This window comes from Sciurus vulgaris (genome assembly GCF_902686455.1).
Source record: "Sciurus vulgaris genome assembly, chromosome: 5".
Taxonomy (NCBI): Eukaryota; Metazoa; Chordata; class Mammalia; order Rodentia; family Sciuridae; genus Sciurus; species Sciurus vulgaris.
Genome location: NC_136465.1, coordinates 95467071 through 95493007, shown reverse-complemented (window position 1 = coordinate 95493007; position 25937 = coordinate 95467071). Strand labels below are relative to the sequence as shown.

The 25937-nt window shown below is 36.6% G+C and overlaps 2 protein-coding genes and 1 pseudogene across 11 annotated transcripts in view; 1 reads left to right on the top strand and 2 right to left on the bottom strand.

Moving 5' to 3' along the window:
- Window positions 1-3871: 3871 nt before the first annotated feature.
- Window positions 3872-11768, top strand: LOC306660832 (protein SET-like; annotated as a pseudogene). Its single transcript, XR_013766657.1, has 2 exons — window positions 3872-4295; window positions 4339-11768. The product of XR_013766657.1 is annotated as a protein SET-like (transcript).
- REP15 (RAB15 effector protein) lies at window positions 11544-12572 on the bottom strand (the record flags this gene model as incomplete). The annotated part of the gene is made up of 1 exon (XM_079139460.1): window positions 11544-12572. The coding sequence occupies one exon, from the start codon at window positions 12570-12572 to the stop codon at window positions 11862-11864; it is 711 nt and encodes a 236-aa protein (XP_078995586.1). The 3' UTR covers window positions 11544-11861.
- Window positions 12573-13264: 692 nt separating this feature from the next.
- Window positions 13265-25937, bottom strand: part of PPFIBP1 (PPFIA binding protein 1) — a 211428-nt gene continuing 198755 nt past the window's right edge. For all 9 annotated transcript variants that reach the window (XM_079139307.1, XM_079139306.1, XM_079139305.1 and 6 more), the window contains 6 exons: window positions 22713-22835; window positions 22107-22232; window positions 17089-17277; window positions 15951-16130; window positions 15140-15205; window positions 13265-15038 (listed from right to left, as the gene is read on the bottom strand). In XM_079139307.1, coding sequence (XP_078995433.1) covers window positions 14952-15038; window positions 15140-15205; window positions 15951-16130; window positions 17089-17277; window positions 22107-22232; window positions 22713-22835 — 771 coding nt within the window. In that variant the 3' untranslated portion in view covers window positions 13265-14951. The remainder of the gene's footprint in view (window positions 15039-15139; window positions 15206-15950; window positions 16131-17088; window positions 17278-22106; window positions 22233-22712; window positions 22836-25937) is intronic.

Below are 25937 nucleotides of genomic sequence, written 5' to 3'. Positions count from 1 at the left end.
TTGCTGGGAGAATGAACAAGATAAAGCAAACACTGAATAAGTACTGTTGGTGTTGTTGGTTGTGGTCATGTTCCTGAGGATCTCCCTGGAAGATCTGATTCAAGGGATACCCAACACAGAGAGTTGGAATCAACTCTCATTTCTCACACTGCAGTCATTTTATCAAAACTTAAGGTTTTCGGAATATCTTGATTTAATTAAGTCCTCCCTCAACCCAATGTGCTCTCTCCAATTCCTTCGTATTACCGAAATTGTCCTTACAGGTCAACTTCTTTGATGAAGACTGAACTTATCACCTGATTGTTCCTGTGCTGCCAATTCACCTCCCATGGCCACCATCGTCTTTCTCACTCGCCCACAGGTTCTCCCAAGAAGGTCCTCCTTCTTCAGCTTTTACTTCCATTCTGTGTGACCTTCATTGTTCAGGTGAAAGCATATGAGTGTTTAGCCTCAAAGACTTTCCATTCCTCAAATCCAACTTCCTTATCCCCTTCCTTCTTCCCTTCCACAAACATTGAGCACATAGAAATGCCCAAACCTTGCTACCTTAACACACTAAAAAAGATGTCTGGATCTTTGGGCTCAAGAGGTTTCTTATTTAAGAGGTAAGGTCACATCAACATATGACCATAAAGGGTTGTGGGTGAGGGTAGTCTATAGGAGGTATACGAAGGGTACTAAAGAAAGAATAAGTCAGAACAGGAAAGCTGATTTTCAAAGATTTCATGCATGTGAGTTGTCCCTGAGGTTAAAATATGGTAGTTTGAGGTGGAGAACTTTAAGCTGCCAGATACATGGGACTGGAGGTGAGAATGTGGCGGGCTCAACATGCATGTGAGAGACATGTGCACGATACTGTTCAGGAAAGACAGCAGAGAGGGGAAGGAAGAGATCCAAGAACAGGGCCCCCTAACCAATACAGTGCATGCTCAAGGTCATACATGAGTGTCTTTACAGCCAGACTGGTCTCTTTTCCACCTCTCTGAGAACTCCATCCCATTTCACTAGCTCACTCCAACACCCTCCTCCACCTCTGCCTGCTTTCACTTCACTGACACCTGGAGTCCCACCACCATACCTGTCCCTAATGTTGGTCCTCTTATGTGCCTCCTTCTCAGTGTATGGCACATCCCCCACCTCTAGTAACATGCACAACCCTGCCATTCTCCCACCTCAGCTTTTAATTTCTACTCACCCAATTCCCCCAGAGGACACTCTTGCTTATCAACAGAGCACACAAAACTGCTGAGATTACCTTCTGCATTCCCAGACTGCCTGGACAACTCATGCTTTAAGACCCTGATCTAGGGTTACTATGAGGACAGCACTAATCACACTGGGTAATGTTGACTGTGCTCTTCCTTCAGCTATACCGGTCCCTGGTCTCCACCCTGTTACCTTATACCATGACCTACACTTTCCATCTCCCCTATAAATCTTCTTACCTAGAGACTGTGAGCTCTTGAAGGCAAATAACAGGTCTTGAGTCATTCATATTGCTAAATCCAAACATAGTGTCTAGTCCATAGTTATCTGTCTCTGACTTCTCTCAAATTTTTTCAATACCACTTTTTGAAGTGAAATATAGCAACTTAATGCATTGCTATTCTTTACATCAATTGATTGATCCCCAGGGTTATGGGTCATTGGAGGGAAGGGAGACAAAAAAGAGAAAATGGCCATCAGGAGTCAGGTGATAGGGTGACCTGCTGATTGAAAAGTCTATTGAGAACAGAGGAATATAAGACCTAATTTGAAAAGTCTGTCAATTATGGATGAAGCATCCTACATATATAACCTCCAATCCTACCAAAAACTCTGTAAGGAGGACATCATTATCTCTATTTCATAGATGAAGCAACAGCAGGTTAAAAATGGATTTGCTGCTGCTTGAAGGGGCAGGATTTAGGGCCTGGAACTTGATAGGCACTCACCTAGTAGACACACAGTTGTGGGATTTAAAAAAAAATTTTTTTTTGAGAAATACAGAAAATATTCTAAAAGGATACCAGAAGAGTTCAAAAGGTTTACTAGATGTGGTATTGTATGGGGCATTGTCACACTTGGTCAGATATATGTTGAGCCTGAAAGTAGGAAACAAAAGAAGAAAGGCTATATGCTTTGAATGTTACCAGTTATTTAAATGACTGGCATTTAATTTTCTAAGTAATAAAGAAGCAACTGGCTCCATCATGCAACAGCCTGGTCACAGACTGTGAGGAATTCAACCAAGGCTATAATGAGGCCCATACCTGCAATGCCTAGAAGAAAGGGTGGCTTTAAAGATTGAATGACTGAAAGACATAATCTGTACGTGAGCAATTTTTAAAAAGACTTTCATATAGTTAGCTGTGATACAAGAGTGATGATTATTTTTAACCTATACTCTGGGGGAGTTAGTACTTGAATGACTAATCAAAATTTCATATAAACAAGTAATCAAATCAACCACAGCATTAACACCAGAGGGTTGTCATTTACCGTAATATCTGCAACAAATGATTTTTCATTGATAAAGTGATGGTCACAAAGATCCGTGATTCCTGTAAGGACTGTCCCACTGCAATATAAACTGAAAATGAGAATCTATCCTGCTCGGCCATCGAAAGTTTACAGAATTGTTCCCTTATACCCTAAGTTCCACATGGGTGACATACAGAGTGGTGACCACATTTATAATATCCTATACTGTAATCTTGCTGAGAGTAGAACTTAGGTGTTCTCACCATATATAAAAAGCAACTATATAAGGTGATGGAGGCATTGTTGAATACTTCAGGGTATACATATATAAATCATCACATCAAATGCCTTAAGTGTACAATTTCTATCTGTCAATTATACCTCAATTAAATTTGAGAGGGGATTGGTGCCCTTGGCTATTTCCCACCAGTCCTGTTTCTAGCTGCTTTGGAAGAAATTTTGTCATCTGATCCTGGAATTGTTGATCAAATCCTGAAAGTTGGTCAAATCCTGAATTATCTTTGCCTCTGCTTCTAAGGACACTTCCTTTCTTTCAGAGTGCTATGTAAATGCACCCCAGGGACAGTGTGGCACTTTTTAGAACAGTTCTGATTAACAGGACCTTCTAAGATGATGGAAACTTTCATCTGCCCTAATAAGGCAGCCACTAGTGCCGTGCTTGCTGGCTATTTGCAAAGTGGAGATGTGACTCCTGAAATAAAACCAACAATAAAACAAAACAAAACAAAAGAAAATCAAACCCAGGTCTTTCGTTTAACTGTTTAAACTTTATTAGCCACATGTGGCTGGTAGCTGACCATGGTGCACAGCACAGTTCTGCAGGTTTGGAGCAAGGCCTTACAGTGTATTTGTGCCTGCTTGCTATTCAATGCCTGTACATGTGGCAGAATTTGGTCTGGGCCTTGCTTTCAGCTAGGTGATGAGGCTGTGGGAGGAGAGACCTAGAGTTCTCATCTCCTGGCTCTGCTGACTAAACCCTATGGACCCAGGATGCAAAAACAGGCCAGCTGAGGCCAGCTCTCTTGGAGCAGCAGCAGACAACTCCAGAGAGCTTCTGGGTTCTAGAGGCACATCTGGGTTCTCCCAGTCGTACAACTTAATATTAGAAAGAAAATACACAACTCAGAGTTGTCATGAAATTAAATGATCAAACACAGGAAAGCATGTGGGGACTGTGTGTGGCTTTTAGTACAGGCTTGGTAACATTCAACTGTACCTACACCAAATGCTTTATTTCATCCTCCCTCCCCTCAATTAACCACTCATGCTCTAATAAGCTCCGTCTATTTGGGAACGAACATACAAACAGGGCATGGGAAACCTCACCCTACATTCCCCACACCCACCCCCAACCCCCCAAAAAATACTACGAATATTGCCACCAAGAATTTGGTTTGGAAGGAGATTCTTGTCACAATAATCTTTATAAAACGAAACAAGTAATGGGAATAAGGTGACTTCCCTTTAAAAAAAAAAAAAAAAAATCACTGTTAGTCCATTTACATTGGTTTTTCTCCCCGCCTGTAGAATGTTTTTATTGGATAAAACATATAAAATTGACCACTTTGCTGGAGCAGTGGGGCACACCTGTAATCCCAGTGGCTTGGGAGCTGAGGCAGGAGGATTATGAGTTCAAAGTCAGCCTCAGCAACTTAGTGAGGCCCTAATCAACTTTGTGAGACCCAGACCCCGTCTCAAAATATAAAAAGGACTGGGGATGTAGCTGGGGTTAAGTGCTCCTGGGTTCAATCCCTGGTAACCCCATAAAAAAAAAATTGACCACCCTATCCATTTTTAAGTGCATAATTCAGGCTTATTAGGGCAATTCATTACTTATATGTTATGTACCCGAAGGTAATACAATATGTTAATATGAAATAGCCTTAAAGTCTATATAAATGAAACATCAAATTGAGACTACTGCTTATGGGGAAGTGGGAAATGAAGGGAACAGCAAAGCAGGGGAAAGTGAGGACCTAAGTTTGTAACATTTTTTTAAAAAAGAATGAATCAAGACTGTCATGTAAATATCCCCTCCAGACAGGGTGGCTGCAGGACTGGTTTAAAGCCCTTGCAGCTGGGGCCACCGGTTCTCTGCACTTCTCTGAGCTGTGAGACCAAGGGTCTTCTTCTTGACTTCCCTCACAGGATGGCTCCCAAACGCCGATCTTAGCTCCAGTCTCAAATGAAGAAACCCAACTGCCTCCTGTCCCAAGGCAGGTGGATTCATAAGCCTCTCTGGGCTTGCCAAAGGGTGAAAAAGGACAAGAAGCAGCAATTGAACATATTGATGAGGTACAAAATGAAACAGACAGACTTAATGAACAAGTCAGTGAGGAGATATTAAAATTAGAACAGAAATATAACAAACTCTGCCAACCATTTTTTCATAAGAGGTCAGAATTGATTGCCAAAATTCCAAATTTTTGGGTAACAACTTTGGTCAACCATCCATAAGTCTCTGCACTGCTTGGGGAGGAAGATGAAGAAGTGCTGCATTATTTGAGTTGAAGTGACAATTTGAAGATATCAAATCAGGTTACAGAATACATTTTTATTTTGATGAAAATCCTTACTTCAAAAATAAAGTACTCTCCAAATAATTTTAGCTGAATGAGAGTGGTGCTTTATCTTCAAAGTCCACTGAAATCAAATGGAAATCTGGAAAGGGTTTGATGAAACGTTCAAGTCAAACACAAGATAAAGATAGCAGGAAGAGGCAGCATGGAGAACCAGAAAGCTACTTTACCTGGTTTCCTGACTATTCTGATGCAGGTGATGTTAGGAAAGGTCATCAAAGATGATATTTGGCCAGATCCATTGCAGTACTACTTAGTTCCTGATATGGGTGATGAAGAAGGGGAAGGAGAAGAAGATGATAATGATCAAGAAGAAGGTTTGGAAGATATTGATGAAGAATGGGATGAGGATGAAGGTGAAGAAGATGAAGATGATGATGAAGGGGAGGAAGGAGAGGATGAAGGAGAAGATGACTAATTGAACACTGATGGATTCCAATCTTTTTTTTTTTTTTTTTTTTAATTCAGTCCCTTGGAGCAAGTTGCAGTCTTTTTTTTTTTTTTTCCCCCTTTATTCCCCCCACCCCTTTGTCCTTTGTGCTCAGTCGCCCTGTTCTTAAGGTCTCTTTTCTCAAACCATGGTTCTCAACTTATTTTGGGGGGAAATACCTTGAGCAGAGTATAATGGGAGAAGAATCTATATCCTTCTGTTCTGTCTGTTCTGAATTCATTTTTATCCTTTTCTGTCTCAAAACAAAAAACTGAAACCAACACCACCGTGCTCTGTGGGAAGAAAGAAAAACCTTCTGCTCCCTTCACTCTGCTGGGAGCTGGAGGGTGGTAGGCCCCTGTGTATTAATGCATTGAACTCTAGCTTTTTTCCTTCTTTTTCTGTATATTGGGCTTAGAGATCATACTGTTTCTATGTGAATATGTACAGTTAGCATTTACCAACATGTATCAGTCTACTTTTTGTTTAAAAAAAGAAAAAAAAATTTAAAAATGTGGTTATAAAAGGTCAGCAAAGGGTGGGTTTGAGATGTTTGGGTGGGTTAAGTGGGCATTTTGACAACATGGCTTCTCCTTTGGCATGCTTAATTGTGATGTTTAATGGACATCCTTGCAGTTTAAGATGACACTTCTAAAATAAAATTCTCCCCTAATGATGACTTGAGCCCTGCCACTCGATGGAGAATCAGCAGGACCTGTAGGATCTTATTTGGAATTGACATTCTCTACTATTTGGAATTACATTCTCATTGTAATTTTGTTTGCTTATTTTTAAATTTTCTTTTTTGTTTTCACTGGAAAGGAAAATGATGCTCAGTTTTAAATGTTAAAAGTGTACAAGTTGCTTTGTTATAAAAAAACTAAATGTGTACAGAAAGGATTTGATACTTTTCTCTCAGAATAGATAGACTTTTAATATGACCTTCCAAGTTTGACTTGTATAATAACATCTTCATCAAACTTTGTCACCCTAACTTCGTATTTTTTGATACACACTTTGCTGGATGACCTCAGGGCAATGTGTACTGAGTAAAGGGATTTGAATCAATGTCTTAATGTCTCCATAGCTGGGAAACATGGGTACAATTTGCTGTTGGTTTCTGAAAATATACATGTCATTTGGGATACTAGAAACTCAAAACTGAGTTCTGAGTTATACCCTTGATTTTTATCTCCAATTGGCAGTTCTTAAAGTGGGCCTTCATTTACCTGGATATAATAGCGCTTGCTGCCACCAAACAGATCTAGTGCTCTAATGTCAAGTTGTATGTGGGACAGTTCCTGCATGTCTTCATTGGCTCTATAAAGTGTGGCCAAGAAGATGGGCTCTCAGAGTAAGAAGATAGTGCTGGTGGTCAGGAAGACATTTTTTCTCTTAAGTCCCAGATATGTGGCATAAATCTCTATAGTCAACATGTGGATCTGGGTGGGATGATGGACTCTGCTCTATCTGCTCAAAGTTGCTGTGCAGAGAGTAGCATTTTGAAAAGCTACCTAATGCATAACCTTTTTAATGCTGTAAAATATAGGTGAAATTAAATGCCAAAAATAAATAAATAAATAAATAAATAAAAGAATGAATCAAATATGGCAAAATGTTAAGGCCTGACCAAACCAAGTTTTAAGTACGAATGTTGTCTAAAAACACCTTGTAATCCAAACATCCACAAAAATGGCATTGATTAGATAGATCATAAAATACAGAGTACAGCTTAAGACACATGGGTCTTTCTCCAGGCTGAACATCAGAATCCCCTCAGGAGATTAAAAAGAGTAACATTTTCTATGCCTTCTCTCTCTGTTATACTAATCAATCAGACTAGGTATGTTTGGGGCACTGGCTTTTACTTTGGTTGTTTTGTTTGCTTTTTTGAAACTCCCAAATTAACCTAATATTCAAGCAGGAAATAGAAAATCACTGATGTCAGTCTTAAAGAATGATAAGAATGATATAAATCTAGAAAATTATACACAGTATATGGTTTTTAAAAATGCAGGTTATAAAGCATTAATGGATAATAAGATTCTATTGTGTAAAATATTTTAAATATGCAATAGAAACACTGAAAGGATAATTAGCAAACCTGACGTAGTGGGCAGAGTGGTGGAGAGACTGCTAAAGACTTTACTTTCTGTACAGGAATTTTTACACCAAGAACATAACTTTAAAAAATTAAATGAGTACATATACGAATATACCATAGTGAATCTCAGTATCATGTACACCCACATGACTGGGATCCTAATTAGAATAAGCTATATTCCAAACTTGTATAAACATATCAAAATGGATCCTACTGTCATATGTAACTAAAAAGAACAAATAAAAATTTAAAAAATTAAATAATGCAGTATTTTTAAAATCCATAAAAGCAACACTTTTTTTGTTCTTTTTAGATATACAAGACAGTATATTTTGACATATTATGCAAACATGGAGTATATCTTATTGTAACTGGGACACCAGTCTTGTGATACCATTTTCACATACAAAAAGTAGAGTAAGTCTTTGATTTATAACTTCCAGCTGTTTATAACATGGATGTTTACAATTCACACTAGGTTCTCTGAAATTCTGGTAAGCTTATATTTAAGTATATAACATATTTCACAATCTTGTCTTCTTTTTGGTAGTTGAAGTCATCCCCATTTTACAGGTAAGAAAACAGACCAAGAGTTAAGACACTTAACTCAGCTCTTATGAAAATAGAGACTCAAACTCACATCTGATTCCCAGTTGAATTTTTTTTACTCTGTCATACCACTTTCTTTATATTCTTGATAGCCTTCCTGAAGACAGGGGTCATTATTCACCAATGAGATATTAACTGGCTGAGTAGTCTTCCAGAGACAAAGTAGGAATAATTATTGCTTAACTTCAAGAGATGCCTCCTGGGTTATTCATGCCCAGATTACTAAGGGCAAGGGCTAAAATTCTTTTCCTGATCACTTGGGTTTTTTTGTAACAGGGATTGGACCCATGGGCACTTACCACTGAGCCATGTCTCCAGCCCTTTTTATAATTTTTATTTAGAAACAGGGTCTCATTAAATTGCTGAGCTGTTTTTGAACTCACAATCCTCCTGATTCAGCCTCCAAGCTGCTGGGATTACAGGCCTGCACCACCATGCCCAGTTTCACTTGGTTTCTTGAGAAGAAATGTCCAAGGCATTTATTTCTGCACTTGCATTTCTTTTCTTTTTTAAATCTGAAAGGAGATTAGTTTTGTTTTTAATGACACATAATAATTACACATATTTATGTGGTATAGTGTGATATTTTGATACATGTATACACTGCATAATGAACAAATCTGGGTAATTAGCTTATCTATCACTTCAAACATTTATCATTTCTTTGTGGTGAGAACATTAAAAATGCTCTCTACTATTTTTGAAGTATGCTGTATGCTATATCTTTATAGCATACTATGCGATAAAACATCAGAACTTATTCCTCCTATTGAACTGTAATTTTGTACCCACTGATCAATCTTTCTCTCCCCATTTGCCTTGTCTTCTCCAACCCTTCCCAGACTTTAGCAACCACTATTCTACTCTGTACTTCTATGAGATTGGCTGTTTTAAATTCTACCTATGGGTGAGATCACTCAGTTTGTCTTTTTGTGCCTGGCTTATTTCACTTATTGTCCTCCAAGTTCATTCATGTTACCTTACCACAACTGGCAGGATTTCATCCCTCTTTCATGGCTAAGTAATATTAGATTGTGTGTATATACTACATTTTCTTTATTCATCTGTCAATGGACACTTAGTTGATGCCATGTCTTGGCTGTGTAGTCTTATTATTTGAAGTTTGGAAGTGCAATATCCTGACTGCAGCATGTGTCATACCCCTCCATCCCATCAGCAGCAAACACTGTATGCTGGCTGTATCTTCTATGCAGGGCAAAGAACAGGGTCTATGTGTAATTGGTATTTAGCAATTACATGTCAATAAAACCTAACTTCTGTTTACATTTTGAAGCAATTTTTGGGGAAGGGGACAACATATAGTCTCAAATTGCAGAAGCTGAGCTATGTTTTTGGAGACTTTGCCAACAGAAACAAGATATCAATTACCAATGCTCCAACTTCTTTTTAAAAAAATTTTAATTGACAGGTAATACTTGTATATATTAATGCTCTATTGTGATATTAAACACTATTTCACACTAATTACCAATGTAAGACCACTACAAGGTTGCCTCTATGTTCTTCGTCTTTCGGCTTCCTCAAAGAAGGAGGCCATGGTGGTGAATCAACATTTTGAGGAGGGAAAACAAAGGTGTGGAGGTCATATACCTTTTCTGAAGCAAGAAGGCATCACAGGGATTAGAAAGTGCCCATTCTTCTTTTCCCCCAGGACTTCCTGAAATGACAAAGCTTAAGAGGAGGGATTTTGGGCTGACATTGCCTAATGTTGCCAGGCTTATTTGAATTTAACATCAGGTTCAGTGAACAGAAAACAGGAGTTGGCTCTTCATGCTCAATCTAGACTGAAGTTAATGATGGGTCTCTATGTTCTCTATGAATCCTGTGTGGATGATTTACTATATTTTAAGAATTTTGGTTAGTCTTAATTTTACATAATGAACAGCAGTCCTACAAGATAGATATTATCATCTTTAGCTTCTGGATGGGAAAATCAGGAAAGATTATAGTTGCAGAAGAAATCAAATGCCACTTTCCAAGTTTAACTGCAGAAAAGACACCTTCAGAGTAGGGACAAGGCATAGGGGACTAACAAGGCACCTGGGGAACTGACATTGGCTTGAAAAACAGGAGGGAGCTAGAATCTGCAGGAGGGCCAGATGGACAGGAGCTATCTTTATCCCAGAGTATCAAGGTAGGGAGAGTGGGGTAATAAATTCTCAACCTCCCCTCTCTCTGCACTTGTACTCTTCCCTGGATACTTCTGACAGGAAGCATGAGGGAAGGGAAGATTCTGGGACATAGTCAGAGCCTATCCAGTGGTACTAATATCAGTTTAGAAGCTTAAATGAGCATAAAAAAATGTAGAACAGAAAATTTTGAGTGCCCTGTGACAAGTTTCAGTCATATAAATCACAACAAATGTTACTCCTTACTTTGGAGTCCAATAAAATCAAAATACACTGCTGGATACATTACCTTCATTATGACTTCATGCAATCTCCCAAGAAGTGGCTTCAATTCCAAAAAATAGAAAGGGCCAAACTCATGGGAAGACTCCGAAACAGCAAACATTTCAGAATTTGTGTAGCTGCAAGTTAGCCCACATTTTGCCAAGAACTGCATGTTGTGAACAAGTCTTTCACCAGCAGGAGAAGCAGTAGCAGCAGACTAAGGCCAGGAAGTGGCAGGTACATCTTTGTGGTCTCAGCAATTCCAATAGCTTAGAATCAAAGAATTGTCTTTACATAACTCTAGAAAAGAGCTGTGTCTTTGTAACTGGACAGACCTTACTTTTTTTGTTATGAACCATTTAATAGCTTTATGACCTTGGGAGCTTTTTTGCAAAATCTCTTTGTGAAACAGAAATAAATGCCTTTTAGAGTCATGGACACTATATGTAACTAGAGATAATATATGTAGAGCATCTGGCTTGCCATATAAGTTCTATGAGTAATGGTGGTTCCTCTTTGTACTGCTGAATCCCACACAAGCTTTTAAGCAAAAGTGGCCATTTTATGTGTATGCACATTCCTTATTGACAATTCTAATATTATTATAACAAGGAATTACTTTATGGGTGATTTTGTAAATCATGGGTAAAGCTAACACTCTCAATTGAATCCCAAAGTAAATCCCACTAAAATTCTTTTATGCAGAGAAAGCTGCTAGTTAGGACAAGGATAAGAGGAAAAGAGCAGTGTAAAGTTCTACTTGGGTGTCCTGAATTGAAACTAGTGTTACAAGGGTAATGAAACCTGCTCTGTGGTCTTCCCCAGCACTCCACCCTACCCACTGGCCACCAACAGCAATAAAAATATACTTTTATACTTTTGAGTGTTAGACTTATTATTTCATAGACACTTTATTTTACAAATCGAGCTTTATGCATGATTTTATTATACTTTCCAATTATTACTGTATAAATGGATAAAGATCCAACTTAATTATACATTTTCCTGAAATAAAGTCAAGGTTTTTTTTGTTGTTGTTCTTGTTGCTGTTCCATAATTATGAAACTAATAATTGTCAAACTAACTTAGACCCAGGTAATCATTTTCAATCAATGGGATGAAGGGGGAAAAAAAACCCAAAAAACAAACCAAAGTAGGAATGATGTACATAAATGAGCTTACTTATGAGAATATCTTTTCTCTTTTTATGCTACAGGCCAGTCACAGTACACATATCCAGTTCAGAGGATGCTAATAAAAACTTTGCCCACCTCTCTCAGCCCATCTTTCTTACTCAGGCAGTTTCCAAGCAGCTCTTTGATGGAGACACAATCTTCAGTTTCCAGAACAAACTGTTCCACAGCTTTGCGTCCTGGCAGATGGCTCCTCACAGTCTTACTTTTGATACTGTCCAAGACGACTCCCCTGATGTCTTTAGGTTTTCCCGGCACACCAAAGATGATGAACAGACCCAGACAATCCTCTCCTACCAAGTTACAGAATTCTTCCAGCTTATCAAATCTACTTCTCTTCCAGGAAGACTCCTCTACCCTTGACTCTGGACTGGAGAAGTCACAAGGTTTCAACTGCACAGGAGGAAGAGAAGCCATCCGTAGAGTCTGAACTGCCAGCTGAAGCCTTATTTGCTTATCAGATCCCCAAAAGGTCCAAACCCAGTCTGCCCCAAATAGTAAGGCTTGGTGCTTGGTCATCTTGGTGGTGGTGAGCCACTCATCAACACCCTTTTCTTGGCAGAAAGTGATGAAGTGGATTAAGAAGATCTCATTCAGAGTATTTGCAGCTGGGCAGAGTTTACTCAGGGGATACTCAAATCCAAGATACTCCTTGAGCTTCTCAGCTGCATGAACTATAGCTTCACTGACCACCTCACAGATGCTGAGAACCTCTGTGCTGTCCTTCGAAGTCAACTGCTGTGATGCTTTTTGCCCCATTTTCTCTGCACCCAATCAATACTGCTCCCAAATATCAAGCATTTGAATGTCATTCAGAATTGCTTCTTTTTCAGAGGAAAAGCTCTGCAATGAAGTTACATTTGTTAATATAGTCACGATTTCCTAACCCTACACTTCCTTGGTATAGCTAAGCATATAGACACACAGCTAAGCAAACATGTGAGGGCAATTTGTTTGTCATCTGGGTGTGTTGTATTCATACAGATTCCAGCTAGTTTATTAAGTTACAGGTATTCAATTTCACACAAAATATCTGTTCTTCTCTGTGTTATATTCACTCTACTTTTAATCTTTGGTAATTTCTTCCTAGATGTTCCCTCTTACAAAATTTTAAAAAGATAGTATGTTAGTTCTTCAAAGGTGTATGGGTCAGATGCACACACCTCTTTCTACAACTGGCTTCAAATCTGTAGGTGAGTCATTTCTGTTTACTTTTCCTATATCCCTTCTGTCATGATGCCTCATCCCCCAACTCAGTTGCTTGTATTCCTTCCATACAAAAGTTCCTCAAACAAAGACCTCAAATTTCTCTCTGCTGACACGTTAGGAACTCCACCTTAAACAAATTTGTGGACGTTTACCAATGAGAAAGAATTTGTTACTGTTTTCTATACCAGAAACTAAGCCTATTTGTTATTTTGAACGAGATAAAATTAAACAATGACAATAAAAACATTAGGCAATAAGTATTGACTTTATTTCCTCTCATATGGTAATACCAGCAGTGTATAATATTTTGTAAATATATCATTGAAAAAAAATCTTTTCAAATATTGTGTTATATTGTCCTGAATAAAGAGAATTTAGCATTTTTAACCTGGTATTTTCAACCAGGTTCTAATAACAAATTGAGTTTTTCAAATGGTGACATATATTCACATTAAAATAAAATTCAAATACAGGAAGAGTCCAATATAGTTACCAATTAATGAAAGAGTTTAAAGGAAATCGCTGTAGCATCAAATTCTTTCAGTTATGAATTAAATAGTAATCTAATGATATAAGTTCCTTGATGAATAGCTTGGTAACTTGCTGTCAACATAAAAGATAATACCATTGATATTCAAACTTGCTTATAACCAAGTTCACTGGCATTAACCGAACTGCCCACCTCAACCCCAATTTGTGAACACCCATCTTTTCCACAGTTAACTATCATAAGCATAGGTAGCACTGAATGAAAAATAGTTTTTTTTTTCCCTAATACCCCATAAAAAACACACACAGTGCAGTTTTTGCCGCAGCTATATTTTTTAAATAAAGAAAATTTGGGTTTTGTGTTACAGAAAAACACAAACTACATTTTATGTAATGAAATAGCCATTACAAAATTAGTTTTGCAGCCTCAGAATTTTTGAATCTGATCAAAATGAAATAAATCTCCATTTACTGATAGCCTGAGAAATGTACCATTTTCTAGGCAGATTGTTAGTACTCTGATGTAATGATGTATTTAACAAAGAAGAAAATAAAAAACACTGTAAAGGTTTTCATTTCTGGTTTCTTTAGAAATTATTTCTATAAATTTGAGAGGGGTATGTGTAAATGTTTATGAATATATTCAAGTTAATGGTGTATTAATGTCCCTTGAGTTCTTCCTTGTTATGTAAATGGATCCAAGATTAAGGTCAAAATAGATTGCTCTACAATTCTGTACTGTTATTAAAGAAGGCTATTTCGTGTATATTAATTAAGCCTGAATAACCGACTTTGTTAAAAGTTCAGCTGTAGATAAAGAAAAATCTCTTAAGGACCAGGTGGGACATGAAAATTTAGATCATTGTATTTTGTTTTTATCTGATTTTCTGTTTTTCTTTTTAATGTGATCTTTCCATCATCTTCCTTATGTCACAAAATAAAAATTCTATTTTCTATGTACTATATATATACATATATTTAGAAAAATATATAAAAATAAGGTAAGAGGCAAGTGGAGGTGTGGCTGGCATTCAGTGGGAACACGAAATTCCACACACTGCCTCTGAACACAGAGTGTCCTGCTTAGATGGCTGCAGAGGACAATGATGTGACAAAGTCATTCACACCCTGGTCACTGCTCCCCAAATCCTCCATGCTGGGATGTGAATGAAAACATAAAATACTCATCTTAAGTGCAACACTTTAAATATAATACATCAAAGATTTTTACATTAAACGAGGAACAATTACTCTCATTCACCAGTGTCTTCATTTTTTGTGGCAGATTCTGAACAGGCACATGTCCCCTGTTGTCCATTTCCCCTTTTAAACGAGCAGAAGTTGGAATGATAAACAATATATAATCTGTGGCTTATAGTATGCACTGTATTTGAAAAATAAAGTGGGAAAAAGACAAAGGGCTCCTACTGCTCATCCAGGTCAAACGTTTGAGTCTTCATCTGTAATGCTGGCACTGGGAGAGCGAGCAGCAAAATCTTTAAACATGTCATCTTCCTTCAACATGTGCTGGAAAATAAGAAGACAAGGATTCAGTTCAGAACTACACATTCTCCAATATACATGCTGTCCTATGTTATTTTAAGTTCCAATTCATTTTACAAACTTACTGTGAGATTGTTGATGCCTTCAGAGAATGCCCCTATTTGTCTCACTGTCCCTTCTGAATCTTCCATCTGTGGACAAACCATGACATGACATACTCGTTTTCATAATTTCAAGGAAACGGCAGCAAAATGAATAAAAGTAGAAGAAAAAAGAAAAAATGCAGAAATAATACAAATAGTATGGAATGGGTATAAGCAATATATATTTTTGATGATAATCTCCTCTTATTATTACAATTAGAAGTGAAAAATTAGAAGGAACACTGGACCAAGACATTTAGTCGGATAACTGACAATGGCACCAAAGGATTATTATTTTAGCTTTATAATATCTTTATTCTTTTTTTTTATAATGTTTTTTTTTTTTATTGTAAACAAATAGGATACATGTTGTTTCTATTGATTAGAGGGCAAACATGCAGTCACATAGCTTGAATCTGAAAAGTCCAGGTCATGGGACCTGCCCAATCCTGACTTGTTTTAGTGAACAGATTTCTTTCACACAGAAATGTACAACAGAGGTAAAATGCACAGGCTTTGGAGCTAACCTGGCAGACTAGAGACACTGGGCTGGTTACTTAGCTTTCTGTGCTTACCTTCCTTATGTCTAAAATGTGGATTATAATATTCTATATCTTAAGATTACCAAGAACATTAATATGTTTAGTGTTTCAGATAGAACCAGGAAAGTAGTAAGTAATCTTATAGTGCTCATTGTTACTTTATTATATTTTTTTGGCATTTAAAGAAAACATCCTTGATTAATAGATAGAGGGTAGTTTTCATTTAGCATCTGAATGCTGGATGCACCTACCTGCTCTAACCGATCTAAATCGTCTTCATCATACAGGCGCATATCCAAACCAGGTTTAAACCCCTTCTTAGTGGCACTTCCTGATACCTGTCCCAATTCCATTGGACAAACATATTCTTCTCCATCTTCTTGTTTCTTCTTTCTCAGATTCCCAAAATTGCTGAAGGTAAGTTTCTTTGGCTTTAAAAGTAAACAATCACCCAGGAATTTGATAAAATTCATATGACAAAGGACAGATAACATATACAATTTAATTATTCACTCCAGGGGCTGGGGCAATAGCTCAGTTGGTAGAGTGCTTGCCTTGTAAGCACAAGGCCCTGGGTTCGATCCTCAGAACCCAAAAAATAAAAAATAAAAAAATAAAAAAATAAAAAAAGGAGCTAAAGTAATAGCTCCTTTTGGAGAGCATTCGCCTAGCATGCGGAAGGACCGTGGTTTGAATCCCCAGCTGCTCAAATGAGAAGAAAAAAAAAAAAAAAAAATTATTCACTCCACATAGAGAAAAGCAACTGGATGATTAAATTTATATAACAAATACATCCTAAGCATATGAGTATATACATCAATATCATAAATGATTCTTGTTATGAAGTACGGGATTAATCTTATTCACACCATGTGCTGGACAATCACTGTGATAAGCAAAATATGCCAAGAGCCTTTATATTGTTTAGACAGGATTAGTACAATGATGGTATTTCTCTGGGATAAATCCAATTTTGCAAAGATTTTTCAATCTAAGAGCAACAAACAAACAAAAAAGGTCCTTAGTACAATTTCTCTTGGGTAAGACTTTGATTATTTTGTATGCCTGTTCTGCTACCATATCAGGATAGTGTCTGGTAAAAGAATTCCTTCTTTGGCAATATGTTAATTATAGAAGTCAACCAACATCATGCTCTTTATTATTGTTAATTCTATTAAAATAAATGATTTGGGCAGAAACCTTCAAGAATGTGTTATTTAAATTACTCTTAAAGATATAAATATAAACACACACACGCGCACACACACACATATACCTTTAAGATATATATCTTATCAACCCATCCACAGAAGTTAGTAAACCCCAGAAAATAGAGTAACCAGGTAACAGTTAAAGCTGAGTCTTTGCTTCAGGTGAGCTTGAGCTAACCTTCACTTTGGCAGTAGCTGTTAAAAGTACATAATCTGGTAACTCCATGGCATCTCGCTTTTGATGTTGGGCCTCAGCACCGATCAAGAGGTTAAAATGAGTGGCCAAATGTCTTCGCAACAGGGTCTTATTTGGTGGAATATTCAATAACTGAGCCATTGTTTCTACATTAAAACGAGGTTCTAGAACCTGTAAGAAAAATTAAGATGTTAAAAGGTACCATGGTTCATACAGGTTTGTACTGTACTTTACAGTTTGCAAAGTTCTTTTATTTGGGTCATCTCCAATGACCCTCTCAACAGTGCAGGGGGGTAGGCGGGCTATGGACTTTGTTTTTTAATTTATGTATTTTTCTTTATTTTGCCTTAGTGAATAGTAGAGCTGGTCCTATAATCCAGATTTCAGGCCTTATTTACCACATCAGCACTTGTACCTCTCTGGAGTGCTGACTCTGGAAGCTAATTCCTTATGCAACATGAATGTGTAGAGATATAATCTTTATCTTTGCACGGGTTTTATTTATTTACTTTTTTGATGACATGCTGTGTTATTTTTATTTATTTATTTATTTATTCATTTTTTACTGCATTTTTTTAATTGTAAACAAATGGGCGACATTTTGATTCTTTGTACATGGAGTAAAGGCATACCATTCGTGTAATCATAAATTTACACAGGACAATGTTGTTTGAGTCATTCTGCCATTTTTTTCCCATTTTTTTTCATTAAGAATCATAAATTTACATAGGGCAATGTTGTTTGATTCACTCTGTTATTTTTTCCCTTCCCCCCACCCCTCCCACCCCTCTTTTCCCTCTATACAGTCCTTCCTTCCTCCATTCTTGCCCCCCATCCCTAAACCTAACCCTAAACCTAACTCTAACGCTAACCCCTCCCACCCCCCATTATATGTCATCATCTGCTTATCAGCGAGATCATCCGTCCTTTAGTTTTTTGAGATTGGCTTATTTCACTTAGCATGATATTCTCCAATTTTATCCATTTGCTTGAAAATGCCATCATTTTATCATTCTTTATGGTGGAGTAATATTCCATTGTATATATATGCCACAGTTTCTTTATCCATTCATCAACTGAAGGACATCTAGATTGGTTCCACAATCTGGCTATGGTGAACTGAGCAGCAATGAACATTGATGTGGCTCTATCTCTGTAGTATGCTGATTTGAAGTCCTTTGGGTATAGGCCAAGGAGTGGGATAGCTAGGTTAAATGGTGGTTCCATTCCAAGCTTTCTGAGGAATCTCCATACTGCTTTCCAGAGTGGTTGCACTAATTTGCAACCCCACCAGCAATGTATGAGTGTACCTTTTTCCCCACATCCACACCAACACCTATTGTTGCTTGTGTTCTTGATAATCGCCATTCTAATTGGGGTGAGATGGAATCTTAGGGTAGTTTTGATTTGCATTTCTCTTATTACTAGAGATGTTGAACATTTTTTCATATATCTGTTGATTGCTTGTACATCTTCTTCTGTGAAGTGTCTGTTCATTTCCTTAGCCCATTTGTTGATTGGATCATTTGTATTCTTAGTGTAGAGTTTTTTGAGTTGTTTATAGATTCTGGAAATTAGCGCTTTATCTATAGTATGAGTGGCAAAGATTTTCTCCCACTCTGTAGGCTCTCTCTTCACATTACTGATAGTTTCCTTTGCTGAGAGAAGCTTTTTAGTTTGAATCTATCCCGGTTGTTGATTCTTGCTTTTCTTTCTTCTGCTATGGGAGTCCTGTTGAGGAAGTCTGATCCTAAGCCGACATGTTGAAGATTTAGACCTACTTTTTCTTCTATAATCTGCAGGGTCTCTGGTCTGATTCTGAGGTCCTTGATCCATTTTGAGTTGAGTTTTGTGCAGGGTGAGAGATAGGGATTTAGTTTCATTCTGTTGCATATGGATTTCCACTTTTCCCAGCACCATTTGTTGAAGAGGCTATCTTTTCTCCATTGCATATTGTTGGCCCCTTTGTCTAGTATGAGAAAATTGTATTTATTTGGGTTTATGTCCATGTCCTCTATTCTGTACCATTGATCTACCTGTCTATTTAGGTACCAATACCATGCTGTTTTTGTTACTATTGCTTTGTAGTAGAGTTGAAGATCTGGTATTGCAATACCCCCTGCTTCACTCTTTCTACTGAGGATTGCTTTAGCTATTCTGGGTTTCTTATTCTTCCAGATGAATTTCATAATTGCTTGCTCTATTTCTGTAAGGTACATCATTGGGATTTTAATTGGAATTGCATTGAATCTGTATAGCACTTTAGGTAGTATGGCCATTTTGATAATATTAATTCTTCCTATCCAAGAACCTGGGAGATCTTTCCATCTTCTAAGGTTTTCTTTAATTTCTTTCTTTAGTGTTCTGTAGTTCTCATTGTAGAGGTCTTTCACCTCTTTTATGAGACTGATTCCCAAGTATTTTATTTTTTTCGAGGCTATTGTGAATGGGGTAGTTTTCCTAACTTCTCTTTCTGAAGATTCATCACTTATGTATAAAAATGCTTTGAATTTATGAGCATTGATCTTGTAACCTGCTACTTTAGTAAATTCACTTATGAGTTCTAAAAGTTTCTTGGTGGAATTTCCAGGTTCCTCTAAATATATAATCATGTCATCAGCAAACAGGGATAGTTTGAGTTCTTCTTTTCCAATTTGTATCCCTTTAATTTCTTTGGTTTGTCTAATTGCTCTGGCTAGAGTCTCAAGGACGATGTTGAATAGAAGTGGTGAAAGAGGGCATCCCTGCCTTGTTCCAGTTTTTAGGGGGAATGCTTTCAGTTTTTCACCATTTAGAATGATATTGGCCATGGGCTTAGCGTAGATGGCCTTTACATGTTAAGGAATGTTCCCACTACCCCGATTTTTTCTAGTGTTTTGAGCATGAAGGGATGCTGTATTTTATCGAATGCTTTTTCTGCATTTATCGAAATAATCATGTGATTCTTAACTTTAAGTCTGTTGATATGGTGAATGACATTTATTGATTTCCTGATGTTGAACCAACCTTGCATCCCTGGGATAAAACCCACTTGATCGTGGTGCACTATCTTTTTAATATATTTTTGGATGCGATTTGCTACAATTTTGTTGAGAACTTTTGCGTCGATGTTCATTAAGGATATTGGTCTGAAATTTTCTTTCCTCGATGTGTCTCTATCTGGTTTAGGTATCAGGGTGCTATTGGCTTCATAGAATGAGTTTGGGAGGGTTCTCTCCTCTTCTATTTCATGGAATATTTGAGGAGTATTGGAATGAGCTCTTCTCTAAAGGTTTTGTAGAACTCGGCTGAGAACCCATCTGGTCCCGGACTTTTCTTTGTTGGTAGGCTTTTGATGACCTCTTCTATTCCATTGCTTGAAATTGATTTATTTAAGTTGTGTATGTCCTCCTCGTTCAGTTTAGGTAATTCATATGTCTCTAGAAACTTGTTGATGTCTTCAAAGTTTTCTGTTTTGTTGGAATATAGATTTTCAAAATAGCTTCTAATTATGTTTTGTATTTCACTCGTGTCTGCTGTGGTATTTCCTTGTTCATTCCAAATTTTAGTAATTTGAGTTTTCTCCCTCTTTCTCTTTGTTAGTGTGGCTAAGGGTTTATCAATTTTGTTTATTTTTTCAAAGAACCAACTATTTATTTTGTTAATTTTTCCAATTGTTTCTTTTGTTTCAATTGCGTTGATTTCAGCTCTGATTTTAACCATTTCCTGTCTTCTAATACTTTTGGTGTTGGTCTGCTCTTCTTTTGCTAGGGCTTTGAGCTGTAGTGTTAAGTCATTTATTTGTTGATTTTTACTTCTTTTGTTGAATGTGCCCCATGAAATAAATCTTCCTCTAAGTACTGCTTTCATAGTGTCCCAGAGATTTTGATATGATGTGTCTTTGTTCTCGTTTACTTCTAAGAATTTTTTTATTTCCCTCTTGATGTCTTCTGTTATCCATTCATCATATAATAGTGTATTATTTAATCTCCAGGTATTGGAGAAGTTTTGTTTTTTATTCTGTCATTTATTTCTAATTTCAATCCATTATGACCTGATAGAATATAAGGTAGTATCTCTATCTTCTTGTATTTGCTAACAGTAGCTCTGTGGCATAAAATATGGTCTATTTTAGAGAAGGATCCATGTGCTGCTGAGAAGAAAGTATATTCATACTTTGTTGTATGGTATATTCTATATATGTCCATTAAGTCCAAATTATTGATTGTGTTATTGAGATCTATGATTTCTTTATTCAATTTTTGTTTGGAAGATCTACCCAGTGGTAAGAGAGGTGTGTTAAAATCGCCTGGTATTATTGTGTTGTGGCCTATTTGATTTCTGGAATTGAGAAGGATTTGTTTGACATACATGGATGAGGCAATGCTCGGGGCATAGATATTTATGATTGTTATGTCTTTTGCAAGGGTTTTAAATCATGATCATATGAAAGATAGTGGCTACATGATATTCAACATTAAGGAGAACAGTAAAAGAATGGATTTAAATCTGATCTAGAGTTTTATGATATAAATAAAAACACCCCGAGAGTAAAAGTTACTAGAAATAGTGTTGGAGGGTTGGGAAAGATGATCTAGGATTAGGACAAGTACATTGATAAAGGTTGACTATTCTTTATCCAAAATGTTTAAGACCAAGGTATTTTGGAAAATCTGCATATACATAATAAGATATCTCAGGGATGGGACACAAGTCTAAACACATAATTCATTTACATTTCAGATACTTTATATACATAAACTCATGGTAATCTTACATAACATTAAATCATATAATATTATATTTATATAATATTAAATTATATTAGCAAACCTACACTTTGCAACTCATACCATGAGTTCAGATGTAAGTTTTCCATTTGTGGTATGGAAACTCAGAAACTCTCCAGATTTTGGAGCAATTCAGATATCAGATTAGGGATACTTGACCTGTAATACCAGACTCCTTAGACTAAAAGGAAACAAAATGAGAAGTCAATTGAATAGTAACAGAGCTTTTACCATGAGACCACCATGGACACCACTGCCTCTGAGATTTGGGGCATATTCTGCCAGATCCACAGAGCGCAGCCACTCCATCACTCGATGATTGGTCCACTGCTGAACCTCAGATGGGGTGATGCTATTCTGTACGAACAAAAAAAATCACCATGAACTTTAGTTGTTGGGACATGATCCTCAATATTAGATCCACAAAAATCCAAAAAGTCTGCCACATTGAGCACCATTACTTAACATCCCACTAAAGGTTTAAAGAAAGGGTATGAAGTATTTGCTAATCTGAATTCTTTTTTAAAGGATTTATATGACAAAGTTTCAAAATTTTTTACACACTAATAAGAAAGGGGAGAGGAAGTCTTCATAGTGATATTTAACTCTGTGGATTAAGGAGGCAGGAAAAAATATACCCATTAAAAGGAGGAAGCATAAATGAAAAGTAACCCTTGGCTTTAGTTACACAGGGGACCATCATGGTGGGGGATTAGATAGGGTTATAGGAAAAGAAAGTCCAAAAAATAAGTGAGGTTGGATTCAAGGTTTTTAGGAGACCAGCTCTTCAGGCACAAGCACGTAAAATGCATGCTCGAGTCTTCCGTGATGTGCTACCTCGTCAGATGGCCGCCTCCGTAAGCAGTTTGGTTCAAAGTTATTGATCCTCAGGACCTGAATGGCTCTTTTGATACTGAGGTGGTGCAGGACACTCACAACCTTCAAAGACAGTAAGTCATCCTGCAAAAAAGAACAAAGAGAGGCTCACTGTGCTGGCCTCATAGTAGGAAGACCTTTCTAGGGAAATCTCAGACAACCGAAGAAGTAGAAGAGCCACTTAAAAAAAAAAAAAAATGCCCCAAGACCTTGTCTGTGCTTTCTAAGCTTTTATTTAGTAACCGAACCCTTTTCCTGTTCCAAATAAAATTCTCTCCAAGATCCCAGAGTAATGTTTCAAAGAAAGATGACTACCAACTGCTTCACCCTCAGATGCTCTCATAGTTAACAGAATTTCAGGCCTCTGGAAAACACAGTTTGAAAAGCACTCTCTGAGCATTCCTCCTTAAGTGACTTAATAAACCTAGATCCTATGTGCAGGAGGGAAAAAGTACAATGAAATAAACCCAAATCAGTTCTCCCAAGAGGTGTGTCCTGAATGCACTTCTACTGTGGAATAGGTGCTGACCAATGGGCACATGTAACTATTACATCATTTCATAGTAGTAGGTATCTTGGTAGCTGCAGATTGGCATTTATACTGAACTTGAGTTAAAACAATGAAATACTTTTGTAAACTTTTAAATAATTTGGAGTATTGTTACAAAGGAAAAAGGAGAGAAGAAATTCCAAGGGAAAATAACACTAATCAATTACAACAAATATCAAATTTTACTTTTGAATCATTTACTGTTTGTATTTTGATATCATAAATGATGAGTTTATATTTTGATTCCAAATATGTTCTATTTTCTAAGGAAACTATAGAAAACATGATTTAAATTTATTAATAGTCTGCATGAAGTGAAAAATATTGTACTACTATGATATACAGTTGTCAATTACTTGACTTTTTAGTTACATGTAAGTGCTGACAATGATGACATAATGTGCTTTCTGTTATTAGTTTTATATTAGGATTAGTTTTCCTACAGGTATGAAATACAATGTAAAATGAGTTTTTATTTCAGCTAAATCTTGCCTATCATCTCTATGAACAAATTTCTAATTATGATTTTATCTGTCAGAAATGTTTCATCTCCCTGACCAACTGAGATTGTCTCAGAATGAAGTGAAAAGTCATCCAGGAAACGAAATTAATTCAATCAGCTGTATTTTCCATTCTCTCATAAAAATTTTTTTACCCTCACACATGCGTGACTGCACACACACGAAAAAGAAAAGCACTTGCTGGATCACAGAATAAAAGAAAACTTGTTTTCTGATTTTGGCACTGGGGTTTAACACAGGGCCTTGAGCATGTGCTCTACATTCCTAGCCCTATTTGTTGTAATTTGCACAAACTGCAAATAAAGGAATTTCTTTGTTTTCTCCTTAGTTTCTGCAACTTTATCTGCAGGTAAAGCTGATACTTAAGAAGAACAATGAAAGGCATCTGCCAAACTGCCCCTTTCTTTTTTCTTTTGGCAGATAGCTAAAGAATCACTATGTCCAAGGTTTGGTTCTCTGAACTAAGGCACATAAAATTTTGGAGAAACTCAGAAGAATGCACTTGCTTGTTGTACTATTCCCTAGTCTTAAGAGTTTTCTAGTTCTACATTACTATGCCTTCACTAGCAGACATTATGACCAATTTTGCAAATACTATGTCACTTGGTGCAAAGGTTTTTGGTAAGAGTGAAAAAGAGAAGAGAAATGAAGAAATTATAAGCATTAACATATATCACCTATCACCCCTTCAAGGAAAAACTTTCATCAGTCTGTGGCCACTGGGAACATTTTTAAACATACAAACACACCAAAATAAATTATTTCCAAAGATAGTGATTTGGGGAACCATTCTACCTCCAAACACACCCAGAAAGTAAACAAGGAAAACATCCACTTTAGGCACACCCTACTGATAACACATTTCTTTCTTTCTTTCTTTTTTTTTTTTTTTTTTGCAGTGCTGGGGGTTGAACCCAGGGCTTTGTGCTTGCAAGGCAAGCACTCTACCAATTGAGCTATATCCCCAGCCTGATAACACATTTGAGAGGAAAAAAGAAGAAAAAAAAAAAATGAATCTACTATTGAATACTTTAAGAATAAAAGTATTAGCAGTTTAAATCTTAAGGCTACTAACTGAGCAAAAATAATTTCCTGAAATTTTTGCAGGATTAATTTCTTAAAGACAGGATCTTATGATACATTAGAAAAAGCATTTTACATATTTTATCTAAAATTGAGGTACAGAATGGTCCATATATTTTACTACTGGCTATATTCATCTAATTAAATCTATCAGATTAAAAAATTTACATACATAATGTTTCCTGTGTAAATAAAATGTTACTTTTGAAAATCTTTATATTTTGAAGAGTCTTAGAAGGAAAGACCAGGGGCTGGGGTTGTAGCTTAGTGGCAAAGCATTGCCTAGTACCCATGAGGCACTGGGTTCAATCCTCAGCACTTCATAGACATAAATAAATAAAATAAAGGTATTTTGCCCATGTATAACAACAAAAATAAAGTTTCCTTTTAAATCAAAATAGATGGTGATTTTTTTTCTGCTTTTATATTAAAAAAAAACCCTTTATTTTAGAGTAATTTTAGATACATAGAAGAGTTGCTAGATAGTATATGGTTCTATAAGTTTTTTACCCAGTTTCCCCTAATATTAACATCTTATAGTAATATAACATATAATATTTACATCTTTATATTCATCAAAACTAAGGGATTAATGTAGACAATCAAATAATTAAAGCTACAGACTTATTCAGATATTTATTTTATAGTTCTCACCAATATTTCCACTAAGAATATTTTTTCTGTTCCAGGATCCAATCCAGGATACTGCATTAAAGCAGGTGTTTTGTGACCTATTACTTATGGGATTTAATTTTCCAAGGTAATTTTACACTTTTATAGCCACAAAAGTTATGCATACCCTTTTTGTGACTTTAAGCCTGCTCACATTCCCAGGGGAACATACTCATATCTAGATAGGCAGGTAAATAGTCACTGAATTTGTTCCAGGCAGAACAGTGAACTATTAAGAAAGAGATCTGGAATCAGCTTGCGTTTAAATGCTTTATGGCTTTCTACCATTTTCTAACTATGGAAACTTAAGTTACCCAATTTCTTGATTCCTGTTTCCTCATCTAAATCATGGGGATAATA